This window comes from Neopsephotus bourkii, unplaced genomic scaffold, assembly GCF_033783945.1.
Source record: "Neopsephotus bourkii isolate Nb327-2 ecotype Australia unplaced genomic scaffold, CSIRO-AGI_Nbou_v1 NB_53, whole genome shotgun sequence".
Classification (NCBI taxonomy): domain Eukaryota; kingdom Metazoa; phylum Chordata; class Aves; order Psittaciformes; family Psittacidae; genus Neopsephotus; species Neopsephotus bourkii.
Window position 1 is genome coordinate 12,494,376 of NW_026900570.1, and position 14,381 is coordinate 12,508,756.

Below are 14,381 nucleotides of genomic sequence, written 5' to 3' on the forward strand. Positions count from 1 at the left end.
GAGATGTGACTACAAGAAGCCTAAAGAACCATACCAGACATTTCTTAAGAAGTGAGAGAAAGGGTAAGGATGAAGGAAAAGAAAACCAGACAAGAATATACAAGCCAATGCCTTCCCTGGTAAATCAGCCATTATCCTTTTGCTTGCCATGCAGCTGGGCTGTTTTACACCAGCCAAGGAATGGGCTTTGTTTCTGTGTTTCTAATGAAGTTATCTTTTTTTTTTTTTCTTAAAAAAAAAGAAAAAAGAAAAAAGAAAATAAAACGAGCAAAGAATTGTAGATGGACAGCAGTGGCACAGATGCAGTCATGCATGAAGGGCTTGATCCTGCCAGCGATGCCACATACCAGGGGCAGTGGTACTGTGTGGACACCTTGCTGATGTGGCTCCCCTCAACCTTGGTGCATGCTGCACCCCGACACAGCTGCTGCTGAGCAAAGCAGAGGCAGCGTGTCCTCGCTCAGCACCAAGGTAAAGGATGGAGGGCAAGACGAGTGCGGGTGCCAGGGCTGGCAACTGCTCTTGTGAGTATGTACAAACATCTCCTTTCCTGACTCTCCTACGGACTCCCACTTTTAACCTCAGCACCTGGCTGCAACAAAGTGCTGACTCAGTGAGTGAGTCAGGGCAACCTGCCATAAAGTGGCCCCCCCCTCCCTGTTTACGCAAACCACTACTAAGATAGGCTGCAGAACCTTCCTTAAGGGGTAGCAGAGGTGCAAGGTGGTCACCATATTCGGCAGGTTGGAAGTTGTGCCTCTCTCTGCACATGGGGTCAGTGTGCTCTCCTGGAGGACTCACAGAAAGCTGCGTTTCCAGGCTGGACTTCTTCCCTTGCAGTGAAATTTAGGGTTACTTTCTGTATGAGGCACTGATCAAATCCCACTGAAGTTGATGAAAAGGTTACTAATAAATCTGGGACTGGGAAGGGAGAATCTGGGCACACCAAGTCTAACCTCAGCTATATTTGGTCTGCACGTAGGAAGCCACTGGAACTGTGTATGGAAAGTGGGTGCACAAATGTCCAAAGCAGACTTGTATGTCTGACTCCCTTTTACAGGTGAAGAGGGGTTGAAAGGGTCCCAGTTGGAAGATGTGTATTAAAGGCAAAGACCAGATATTCTAGGCCATAACTACACCCTACAAAAGAGGGGTGGGAGAGTCAGACAGGCCCAGGGTAGCAAAGATCTAAGTTAGCATGTCCCTGTGGTGGAACTGAGCACCATTCAGGCTAACTAGGTTAGTTGGGCAGTTCGGCCACTTTAATCTGAAGCTAATGAGCAGAATTTATGATTGAGGCCAATGTGTGTAGACAGAACTGAGACCTGAGCCAATGACCTGAGCCAGCTTGACCACAGCTGGCTCAGGTGTTGGCACGTTCTCAGTTTCAGCTTAGCAGAGGCAGTAGGAAGATCCATCTTGATCTATCAGTGTCGACATACCCATAGGCTCCTGTCCCTTTTAAAGGACAAAGAAAGTCCTCCTCATGCCCAGCTTGTTTAAGTCCCTGTGCTCATTTCATTTCATCTGAAGCCACATTTTCTATGATGCCACAAAAATCAGTTTATACTACATACGTGTAGGTGCATGTGTGTATTAGATAAGACATTTTATATATATTAAACATATATAAATATCTATTTTATATATATTATATATATTAAACAACACATTCTATTCAATCATCCTTATTTCGTGTTCTTCCAGTGAACCCCATCACTTCTCTCAAATTGCACAAGTTCTTTAGGACTGAGCTGTCTTTGTTTTGGAGTACTGTATAGATAACCAATTCTAGTGAACAGAACTTTACTGGCACTGCATTTAGATATTTGAGGGGTTTTCTATATTACTGATACTCCTCAGATCCTTTACAATACGTCCTCAGGCCCTGATGCTGAACCATCACCAAGTTGTGAATGGGCCATCTGTGAATTAAGCTCATATGCACAATGAGGACTGTAGTTATTACTGAAAATTAGCACTGTATTAAGCACTAATGTTTACTGCAAAAGTATGCATAAATAAACAATTAAGTAAATAAATAAATAAAATCAAAGCATTTTGGAGAGTGGGAGAGAGATGCCATCATTTCCCTTCCCACTGTCTCTTACAATTGCATACATGGGGGAAGACTAATATTTTGGACTTCTCACTCCTTGGGCCAATTTTTTGAGGTTTGCCAACAGGGATAAACAGTACACTGTTGTTATATAAATGAGCTAGCTAATATATTTCCCAGGGTTATCTGGTTTTAGTAAAATAGGTAATCATTTCTGGGGTATATTTTCATTGTCATTCTTGCTTATTTTAATAGTGGGATATGCTCAGTATCACCATTGATATTTAAGCAAGATTTCTGGTTTGTTAGATGACAGTTTCCAATTAGTAACAAACAACAGATAAGTTGTCCTAAGACTTACCAGAATAAGCAGCTAAGACGACTGAATTTCCACTATAAACAAAGTCTATGAGCATTAACAGGGAAGTGCATAAACAAATAACTTACTGTGTATAAAACCCCTGAATAATACTGTATCAAACTATAAATAACAGAGAGTAAACAAAAAAAAAAGACAAAATCACTATATAAACCACAGGAAAAGAAAAAAATAATCTCCAAAGCCCAAAGGAATTTCCCTATATGAATTACGGCTTCCATAGCCAGTGAAAGATTACTGCAATTCTATATCTAAACAAAAAAGTCTACAGCAGGTATTTTAACTTGCAATTAGAAGAAAGTATCTGCAGACTGCATGAATGCACTGTTGTGTCATATAATATCAAAGTTATTTGCAAAAAATTATACAATCTGGAATGCTTTAATATGAGACACAACAATGTACTTAAACACACAGTAATAAGAAAATGAGAGCAATCATTATATAAAATGTGTTTGGAGATGCATTGAGTTAGCGGTGCTATCTAGATTAAATACGTAAAGTGAAAAGTCGCCATTTTAATAAGCTGCTCATTGATACCCCTTTTTGCCATCAGGATGTTTTGTGTTCCCTACTTCTGCTGGATCTTTAAAGTCCCAAGGGCAAATTAAAGCCAGTTTTGGCATTCAGAAATAATTCAGTTGACATCTACACTGTGCGTTTGTTACCACTGCATGTTTTTCTTTTAAAAGAGAAGTGATTTCACAAAGGCAGGTTTCTTTCATTGACACAGTAAAATCCTTAGAGCAGGGACCATATTCTGGACACTGCTAATCACATTGTTGGCACTCAAGAACTAATAATAACAACATTAATGATAATTTACTTTGCTTAACTCCTACTTCTTTGTAGTGCTGATTCCCTTGATTTAAGTGATGCTCCTTAGGAATTTTCAGATCCTTTTGGCCTAAGTCCCCTCTGTCTTTCCTGTTTTCTTCTTAATGTTGCTACTCTCCTCAGTCCAAAAGCCTCTTACTTTCGAGGTGTTGCTGTTTTATTTGCACTTATAGCAGAGGTGTTTGATAAAGCTACACTTCTTTCTGCATTTGGTAAATCTGGTGTATCATACTCCCAAGGGCAGACTTCAGCTCGAGATGCTAAAGGTTGCTGGAAGTAACTACTTGGCTTATGGGAGTCAGATGAAAGCACATTTCCCTCAGAAGAGGCATTTTTTTTCTGTTCAGCCAATTTACTAAGGTTTTCTTTTTCTGCTGCTCTCTGGGGTAGCTCTTCCAGCTCCCCAGCACAGACATTAGGTGTATATCTATTAACATTCTCATGCTTCAGCCCAGGGGAAACTGGAGACTTGGAATTTGACTGGGTTTTGTCATTTTCAAAGACCTGCTGCTCTTGTGTCTCCTGAGCGGCTGCCTCCACCTTCTCTGAACATATTTGATTTGACTGCTGATACCCCTCAGGTGTCTTCAGCTTACGATGAGTCTTCCCCTTTGGCTGGGAAGGGTGGTTTTTCTCTGGCTCTGAGGAAGCAATAGACACGTGTTTTTGAACTTTAGAGTCAGAAGGCACAGGACCAGGAGTTTGGTCATATATCTCCCAAGGACAGACTTCTCCTATGTCAAAATTGTCCTTTTGTAGAGACTTACCTGGGCCTGTGTCTGGATTTGCAGTTGTCTGACTAACCCTTTGCTGCTTCATAATTGAAGACTTATGGGCTTTCTTTGCTTCCTCAGAGTGGGTAGAGTTCTTCTGGTGGGAATCCTTATGCTCACCTTTATCGGAGACCGAGTGCTTTTTGCCGGCCTCCTTACCCTTTGGCTGAGGTTTATGAGACTTAGTGCTTTCTTCCAGACTTTGTGTTTTACCTGTTAGTCCCAGAGTCTTTTCCTTGGCACTAGCAATAACACTGAGGGATTTTTGTAACACAGATGTTCTTGGATGCAGAGGCTTCTTATCGGCACTTAAATTATGTGCACTTACTGATTTGCACACCAAAGGGACCGATTCAGTGGAGACAGCTTCAACCTTTTCAGGAGCATTTTTGGTTAACTTGTTATCATTCAGTGAGTCCAGTAGTGAATTCTCAGCAGCTATAACTTCGGTGCTTTCTGTAGTTAAGCTATTAGGTTCTTCTGTTTGATCCCTAACATGATCGTAAGTGCTGTGGGACTTCTTTAAGGAAAAGACCCTATTTTTCAAAGTCTCCTCTTTTGGCTTTGCAGAACTTGTGGAATCTGGTGGGTTTTTCTTCAGCGTAGCCATGTTCTTCACAGCACTGTGCTCCATCAGGTCCTTCTCATCCCTGGAGCACTGCCTGGTGACCGTCTCAGGGATTTCTGTAATACGTCGCATTATCGAGCGCCCCAACCCCTTTTTAGAGCACCTTTTCTTCTGGAGATGTGGGTTATTAGCAATCATCTTTTTCCTTTTATAGATTTCAAGCTGGGCATATAGTTTCTTCAATTCATCCTGCAATGCAAAGTGAATGGAAAAACTAGCAGGTACAGAACAATTACAGTCAAACAAGCAGCCTGATGAATGCATCACCTACTGCTCTAAAAATGGCATTGAACTTATTCCTGACTTGTCTAATTCTTGAATACGCCATTTCTCCAACTTGAATCCCAATTTTAAGTTCAACTCTTACACACAAACGTGTAACCTTCCACAGCTGTGCATCATACAGCATGTGCAATTCATATAGATTTATGCTGTATGTTTCAGATTTCACAGGGCTGTGTGTATGCTTTCCTGCTGAACTCACAGCTGCTCTTTATTCTGGGAACATCAGCCCTTTTATCATGTAATGTAGGAATAGAGTGGTTTGGTTTTTTTTTCTGTTAATCACGTGGTTTTTATAATTTTATCTATATAGTTATGTATAATTACAGATATGTTATATACAAATGACTGGTCACACTGACACTACATATTGCTTATACTTCAAGACAATTCAAACAGGCTATGTAAACTGATAAACAGCTCTTGCTATGGACGATTCCTCTTCTTTAGCCTCCAGTATGACTGTCACTACAACTAGTGATACAGTGTCTCTTCACACTAGTGAATATTTTCCAGGAGATTTTACATGACCCGATACCACAATCACTGAGAGACCTAAGCTGGCCTATTTCAGCTGATACCTACACAAAAAATCAAACTGATGCAATTCAGAATTTACTCATAGGAAAAAGTGTTGTTCTTGAAAATAAATGCTATTTAAATTAATTATATCTACCCGAATATCTTCAGGATCCAAACTATGTTCACTCCATGCTGAATTGATGCTGCTGTTCAGATAGGATCCAGATCGACCCATGTCAAGCTCATCTTCATAAGCTTCTGTAGCTATATCATCTCTTGGGTTATTGCTTGAATGTGAAAACTGCATAAAAAAAGACACTGCCATCAGTTCAAAAGTTTACTTCAGCATTACTGTAGGAGTTCACATCAACAGTTTTTATTGCACAGTGATCCTTCTATGGAATCCGTACGAACTTCTGAACTCAAATCACTAGCTGTAGGCGTCATTGGCATATGTAGTACAGAATATCAGTATTGTATGGAACAAACTCTTATTAATAATTGCTTAACTTGATAAATCTTAGAGATTTTAACAAGAAAACCCTCTCCCTGAGCAGTTAATTTGGTGCTTATTTAAGCCTCTTTAAAAGTGCATTTAAATCAAGCTAGTATGGAAATAGACTTTCAGCCAGTATTTGCAATTAGGCTGCTAAAGCTGTAAGACTGGATTTTATAATCCATACAGTTTAATAATCCTGCAGAAAGCAATTCTCCCATTTTAGATCCCGACCTTGAGAAGGAAGAGATGAGGTGGCAAAAGAATGGAAAGGGAAAAAAAAAAAAAAAAAGAAAAAGAAAAAAAACCAGCAGGAAACAAATAAAAAAACCATACAAGGTAATTTCTCTCTTCTAAGTTTTAGCAAATGTGTGGATCAAGAGTGGAGAGAGGCTGTCAGCTATTTCTTTTATTCATAGTGATTCACTCATCTGTAGTTACTATTGTCCACAGAGTCATCTGACTTCAGGACTTTATGAATGGAACTAAACCTTGTGAATCTTCTCTTAATTCCCTGCATTAATTGGTGTGCTGGAAAAAAAGTTTGTGCAGTGTTACAAAGGTAATAAACTAAAAATGGAAATGCTGGATCCTTAGTTATAAGTCAGCTTCAGAAAGATCAACACATTTTTTAGGTTAGTCTAGAAAGGCCTCTCTGAAGGTATGAATGAAGTACATGGATATGAAATAGAAAATAATAAGAATATTCTAAAGACCAGAAAAATAATTTAAAATAAGGTTATTCAGTATCAAGGCTCAATCAATGTGTCCTCTTGCTGTGACTGCTTACTGTATGTACATTTGACAGTTAGCAGCATACCGTATTCTGACACATAGGCAAACGATGGGAACAGCAGCTTCATTAACCTGAGAATTGTACAAGTTGAACCAAATACCTGAAAATAACCATCATTAGGAAAGGCAGGATTCTTTCCTCCGTGTATTAATCACATCAAAATTTTAAGTACTTTAAACTTCTGGAATTTTGAAAGCTGAAAGTAATAATCTTTGAAAATGTGTAAGAGTTCTTAAAAAAAATACAGCATTTTAGGCAATATAAGACAAATCTTTTCCTATTCTATCAGCTGCTATTTTATACAGAATTGCTTCTGCAGAACATCTATCTGCCTCCGTCTTGGAAAAAGAAAAAGGACAGGAGACTCAGGACAGACTCAAATACCTTAGGGATCAGAAGTAGCCCAACAGTGACTGTCACAGTCAAGTGTGTGTGTGCAAAGAACAGCATCAGCATCCAGTCAGACTGAAGTCTCGAGGCAAGAATGAATCTGAAAAATAGAATTCAAGGCTGCAATTCACTGCCTTTCCTCCAGTGCATTAGATTTAACATTTTTAATGTTTCTTAGTTTTCTTTTCATTGAAAGGCCAGACTGGTTTTATTCTGTCCTGCTTTCATACAGACTAAAAATTACATCCTCATGCTTTACCTATATACCATAATTTGAACACAACTTAGAAAAAAAACCCACCTCCAACCAACAAAACAAGCCAAAACAGAGTACAAAAGAAACAACAGACCTTAAATGATATTGTTTATTCCACCTTCTTCACCCTACTTAGCTGCCTTTTTCCATGGTCTATTCTGTCACAGCTTCCTTGGCCTGAAGTGAGTTATGGCAACTTACATACATTAAGGATCTCAACATGTGATTTTAGGTTAAGTAAGCCCAGGTACTACGATAAATTGCAGTGCACTTCATAAATACAGGATGCTCACAGATTGCTGCTACAGAGTGCAGCTGATAAGCCATCAAAGAGAGAACCAAACTGAAATGCTTTTTAGCAGGGAGCAAAGAAATGGTCTTGATCGCAGGATCACCCAGCCCAATGCTGTGGGCCCAAGAGCCTTGCAAATGTTAGGAAATGAGTGGCTGAACCTCCCGAACTAAGCAATTCCTTGCTGAGCTTTCTCAAAGAGCAGTAGAACAAGCAGTGCAGTTAAAGCTAGCTGGAACATGCTTGGCTTATCTGCCTTATTGAGTTCCCAAAGATAGAAATGGTAAGCAATGCAATGGATGAATGGATGTACCACTGGCTTGTAATTTGCAGGTTTACAAAAATCATTCAGACAGAAATGACATTTGCAACTTATCCAAGTCCACAGATGCGTATTTTGCAGAAGCTTTTGTTAACAGAAATAGTCTGGCAAGAAACACTGGTTTATATGCCATAATAATACAGTCATCATTTCTTGTTTAATACTTTGTAAATGAAATGCTTCATGAACACAAGAAAATATTGTAATTATTTCTTGCAGAGATGTTGCTGTTGAGGGGTGCAGGGATATGAGGAGGTTCAGACCTTAGGTTTAGCTAACTGAACACAACATGGGAGCTACTGAAGATGACATGAGAAACTGCTGGATGCAACAAACAACAGAGAGAAAAGTGAACAAAACTTGCAGACAGTCCTGATGGTGGATGCCAAGATTTCATAGGTGGTTAATGAGGAGCCATTTGAAACAAATTTTACAGATAACTGAAGGGAGCACTGGGGGCTCTTGGGGAAGGAGAAATTGCAAGGTCAGTGGTACTGATGGAACCGTATCAGTAACAGCATGTAAGGCTGTGATTACCTACGTAAACATATCATAAATACCAAATTTGAGTACAGATGTAGCAAAACTGGGACAAATAGTAAAGGTTGTTTATTTGGGAGAATACAAGGACAGAGACAGAGAGGGTCTGAGGTAGATGGGGGACATATAAGCATGGAAAGAAGTGGGGATAAAAAGGGCTAGTGACATGAAAGCAAGTTGTCACTGACTTGAGCCCTGTACCAGATCACTGCACTATCTCCTATCTTCTCATTAAATCCTTCTCCTAATGTCTGTGTGATCTCACTTGCTATGCTGTGCATGTGTGTATGTTCAACTCATGACCAAACTTCAGGCTGGACTAGTCAGCACACACGAGATCCACATCAGGTAGATCCAAGGTCTCAGCCCATGACAGGCTACAGGGCCCCAAACCTGAAGATGGATATCAGATTGGCTTAAGAACTGTGCTCATATTTGAAGGAACGGTGAACGTAGTGTGACTGTGAACCTACATGGGGTGCATGGTTCATCAGGGAACATGATTAGCTGCAGAGGAGGCACAGAACCAGGATGTACATGTTTGACCTATGCTGGTCCATGTGGCCAGCCGTGTGTTGCACATGATTGCATCAGTGGATGTTCTCCATCTAGCTAGGAAACAACAGCAGCCAAGTCCACCAGGCAGACAGACAGAGGGGAAACAGCTCCCAGGTCCTGATGGCCACCAGATTTGGTTAACCCTTAACATCTCCAATTCTCAAATACTGTGAAGGCTTTTCGCTTGTTCTATGTGTGAAACCTCGACTAAGGCATCCATGCCATATCCCTAAAAACAAAACAGCATTTGTAGTAGCCCTTCAGACCTAGCAGAGATGGGATTTCTACTTGAATGACATTTTTTCCATGCAAATTTTGCTGTCCTCAGTAATACAAGAGAAAGAGTAATGCAGGAATTCAATGCTATGCTGATCTGAAGATAATCAAGAATCCTCTGTTTCTGAAATTGGAATAATACTTTTAAAGGAAAACAAAATGCAAACAGTTCAAGGTTTTATTTAGTGCTTACATGAATCTTACATGAGCTTTGTGAGTTTTCAGACTGGATGGCTGCCTTGTAATATAGTAGGTGTCCTTCAGGGCTCCACTGCTTTCAACTTCACAACAACTCAAGATATGTCACATAAATCTGAATCTTACATTTCTGCCCTTTCAGCTTACATCCAAAACTTGGTGGGGGAAGACAAAGGCAGAAAAGCAAACAAAAATAAAAAGTGAACTTCAAAGAGACTGGATTAAGACTTGCGTATACAGAAATGGACATAATCTTAGGAGGAATCATGTACTTCCCATGCATTTTATTCATTCCTATCCATAAACAGTATATGATATTTCTTCAACAAACTGCCATGTATCAGACAGAGGGCAAAGAATCAATATAAAATGTACTTTTTTATTTTTTAAAAGAACAAGATCAGCAGACCTTTGGCTGAAGGATTCTTGAGAGGACAAACTGAGACACCTAAACGTTTTGTGTCTCCTTCATAAGGCATGAATTAAAATGCCACATTATCCCTTTTCCCCTCTCTTTAATCCACAATTACTTTCAACTGGTCCTACTGTTAAAAGAAACTTTCAACCCACATGATAGCTCTTTGAATGCACTGAACTGTATCTTCTGACATGTCCCACAATACAGTTTAGGAACATTAATTAATGGGTGAAAATTTTGACTGAGAAGCTTTCGTATCGGCTATCATCAATACAAAAGTGTTGTAACTGAATTTCCTATCTACCTACCAGGAAGGAAAAAGAAAATGCTTCTACTGAATACAGATTTTAAACACTGTTTTTGAAGATGTTTGTGTTAGTTGTGGAGTGAAGATTTTGAGAGTGTGTGGATGCTGAGATGTGGGGTGAGGAGAAGCTGAAGGAAACAAAAAGTTGCAAGCCTGAAAGGTGCAGTGAACTTTGTAACAAAGATAAGGGAGAAGAGCACCTGGAAGGAACAGAGATAAAAAATTTGCTTTGCTGCTGTTTGCTCAGAAAAAAAATATGCCTCATGGAAACAAACATCAAGAAGGCAGAGAAAAATGTGAGTTCCAGGACAGACCAAGGAACAGAGAAGCGTATTTGAAGACTGTCAGCGGAGCAATTAAAAAAGCAACCCAGAAGTTCTTAGTAGATAAGATCTGTCAGGAGGCAAAGGAAAGAGTGAGAATGTCACAGAAATTCAGTAGGATCTCTTACAGGATGAGATGAAATTCATTTTATCTTACTGTTTTGAGTATTCTAGGATGAATTCATTTTTACAGGGTGCTCTGTAGGAAAGGCATATATAGTAATTTTCATGTAGCTCTGGCAAAGACCCTTATTTATTTGTTACTGCCCTAATAATTTACAAGTATGAAATATAGAGATCATTATAATCTTTATAAGACACGCATGCTTTCTATTTGTTATAGCATTGTATGCATACCTATTTTTTATATCGGCATATAAAGCACTATGCTTCATGCACAAACCAATACAATTAAAATACGGCTGCACCTTACCAATCTTACACACCAGGAAAAGTTCACATAAACCAACATTCTTACCTGCTGTTCTAGGGATACAAACCAGTGAGCAGTATGTACGTGACTGAAGACAAGCAACAGTTTTGCTTTATCTAATTTACCATATATGCTGAACTTTGAGACAAGATCATAACAGCTAGTTATACTGAAAAAAAACCTAATTATACAATTAACAGGTTGACTGCACATTGAATCATATGGGATCACTTTTAAGTTTAGTCATCACTTAATCTTCAGAATTAAATATTTATAACACCTTCCATTATGCAACCTAACCCATTCACCCATTTTAAGTTGCACCATATGAAACCTGAAAGATAAATAGTTAATTGCTAGATCTACAGATCACTTGCCTAATTGTATGGAATATAGCAGAGATAATGAGCTCATTGTGAACTGCAACAGCCATATAACGTGGCTCATGAAATGCTGATGGGACTGTCCGCACTGCATAGCAGAGATAAACACCCCACAAGAGGAATAAAAATTCAGCTGTGAGAAGAACAAAAAGAAATAATTTACAATTAGTTTTATAGATGAAAAAGGAAGGAAATTTGAAGTACTACAGTATCTTCTGTATGTGTGAGTATCTATGTAAAGACAATACATGCTTATACAAGTACATATGTACACACATAGGCATTCGGACTCTTTCAGATACTATCACTATACATGACAGATTTGGTTTTAATTTTACACACTTCTTTTATTCCAAATCAGGAAGCTTTGCATTCATGGTGTTTCAGTTTTTCAATTGACAAACTTTAAGACAATGTCTAATAATGTCTTCCTTGCTTTTCAAATTGGTATTACACAAGTTTGACATTACTTAGAATAACAAGCATTTTATTTGTGGCTCTGGTTCTTGTTATAAGAGCAACTACTGGTGCTACAAGCTTTTTAAGACAACAGTTTCATTTCAAAGGTTTATAACTCAGATATAACAATATATTTTGGGTTTAAAATGCGCTCTGGTCATGATAGTTCATTCTGCTGGTGCCCATAATATGATGAGTCATTTCTGAGGGTCTAATATAATTACAACAAATGACGCATTTCTCTGTTAGGAGAAAAATGAGAAAAGGAAGAGAGGAGTAAGGGGTCAGGATCATCTTAAACTATCCTCTTAGAGCTAACTCATCTGCACCCAGCATTCCTCTGACTTCAGTTTCCACTGGACAGTTTGCTGTGCTTTGTTTTGGTTATGATACAATTGAAGTGATTTTACATCCACCTTAAAAAAACTGCCCTTCCAGAAAAACACCCCACATCCATCTATAAGTAGAGCTGGTGCCTGTCCCTCTTGCCTCACAGTCTTGGTTGATGATGGCTGGAAGTGTCTGAGTGTTAACCAGCAACATGCAGTTCCATGTTAGACCCCTGTAATGCCAGCACTGCTCCAGACCAGCTTCAGAGATATTGTGTAATCCCTTTGCTACTCATACTCTGCTTTTCCTTCTTGATTTTTTTCTGTAAAAACTACAGTCAAAGTTAGTATAATAGTAAAGTTGTCCCTTTTCGCTGTTATTTTTTGCAGAGTATTATTATACTGTAACTAGAACTGGTGACTGGTGACATCACCCTACTGTAATGATCAGCAAATCATTACTGGTCAGGTTTGGATAAGGACACAAATGCTTGTGAAGCCTGGCATTAGGAACAGATTGAAATAAAACATCTGCAGTGGATATTTCACGAGACACGTGCTCTGGTCCCTCTACTTTTAATAGTCTATAAATGCTGTAGATTACTTATATTGTTACAGCATTTAGAAACTTTAATTTTGCTGTGAATCTCAGCTAAAATCCTAAGAGACAAGTCTGGATAGAGTGAAAATTAATTCAGTTATACAGATATCCCTGTGGTCTGATAAGAGTTCAGTTTGAACTCTGAATAACACTTAGCCTGTTTCTTACTTCTATCAAAAATAGATGGCCTAGCTTCAAGACCATTATTTTTACTAGAACATATCCTACATAAACCTGTCAGTTTTCCCAGTTACATAAAACCAAGCATCTGAAGACGCATAATCCATGCATGCTGCTATTTTTGTGGTCTTCCTTACCAAAACCCCAACAGTATATAAACCTTTTGACTAAGTAATAGTTTGACTTGGAACCCAAGTTTCAAAATGAAGAAAGCATGGTATGAATCTTCTGAAACCGTGAGTTGCAGCTTTTTCTTTGAGCTCTGCAAAAGCATGTATGCAGGTATGTCTTTCCTATACCCCACACACACTCATTGCTTGGGCAAACTGGCCACTACTTCCATTTCACTCCTAGTTAATCAGCTATGCTACTAGTGAAGTCTCTTACTCTGGTTTCATAAAAACAGCTACACAGGAATGACCTACCAAGCTGTCTTGCTCCTGAAGTCTTCTCTGAGCCAGTGAAATACAAATTTTGCTTCAGTTAAATAAGACTAAAGGCTCCTTTACAAAAGTTAGCAGTTTTGGGTTTTGTCTCTAAGTACATGTGCCTCAGATATGCAGAATCATGGCACTGACATGTATTGCTCTTCAAAGCACTGTAATTTATTGCTTTAATTGCTCTGTATTGATTTAGAAGAAACTGAAAAGAGGAAAATGGCTAGCATTAGGTCACTAAAGCCAAATCACTGTGTTTTACCATCTCAGGTTCTATGGAAACTCTTTTTATTAATTCAGTTCAGAAGGTATTCCCCAGAACATGCCAGAGAGCCTATTTCCTCTCATTTTGCCTTTCATCCAAAGTTTACCTGCAGTAAAAGACCCAACATTACCAGCAGAACTGAAGAGATGAGCTGTGAAGTAACAGTCATAGTCTGCAAAACTGCCCATGGCTCATTCTTCTTTCTTTTCCTCAACTGAAGTGAGAACAGCCTCAAGTCTCTTACTGACTGAAAAAATCAGTTACAAGTGCTGAGGCTGAGAGCTTGAAAACGTATGTTTTTTAAAGGGATGAAAATACACGTATAAAACTCCGTATGCTGAAGGTATTCTTACTTGAACTGAAGAGTGTGGGTCAAATTTTGCTTATTTTTAGAAAAAAACCCCAATCATCTGTACGTTTGAAAATGTGGAAGATTTTTTTTTTTTTAATTTTTTTATTGGTATACAGGTATGTCAGAGATCAAATGAACATGAAAAAGATGCACCTCCATAATAAAAACCAATTTCAGTGAGCTGGGCTCATGTGACCTCCAGATCTGGTTAATTCTGAAAACTTCCATTTTCAGTTTTCCAATCATAGTTACAAGGAGTCCCCAAGATAACAAGAGGACACTTCAAATTA

General features: G+C 38.8%; 1 protein-coding gene across 1 annotated transcript in view; it reads right to left on the reverse strand.

The window, feature by feature from the left end:
* Nucleotides 1-965: 965 nt before the first annotated feature.
* GPR158 (G protein-coupled receptor 158) overlaps nt 966-14,381 on the reverse strand; it is a 186,734-nt gene continuing 173,318 nt past the window's right edge. Inside the window, exons 8-11 of the mRNA XM_061351396.1 lie at nt 11,463-11,601; nt 7,157-7,262; nt 5,635-5,781; nt 966-4,865 (exon numbers count right to left, since the gene is read on the reverse strand). Coding sequence (XP_061207380.1) covers nt 3,411-4,865; nt 5,635-5,781; nt 7,157-7,262; nt 11,463-11,601 — 1,847 coding nt within the window. The 3' untranslated portion in view covers nt 966-3,410. The remainder of the gene's footprint in view (nt 4,866-5,634; nt 5,782-7,156; nt 7,263-11,462; nt 11,602-14,381) is intronic.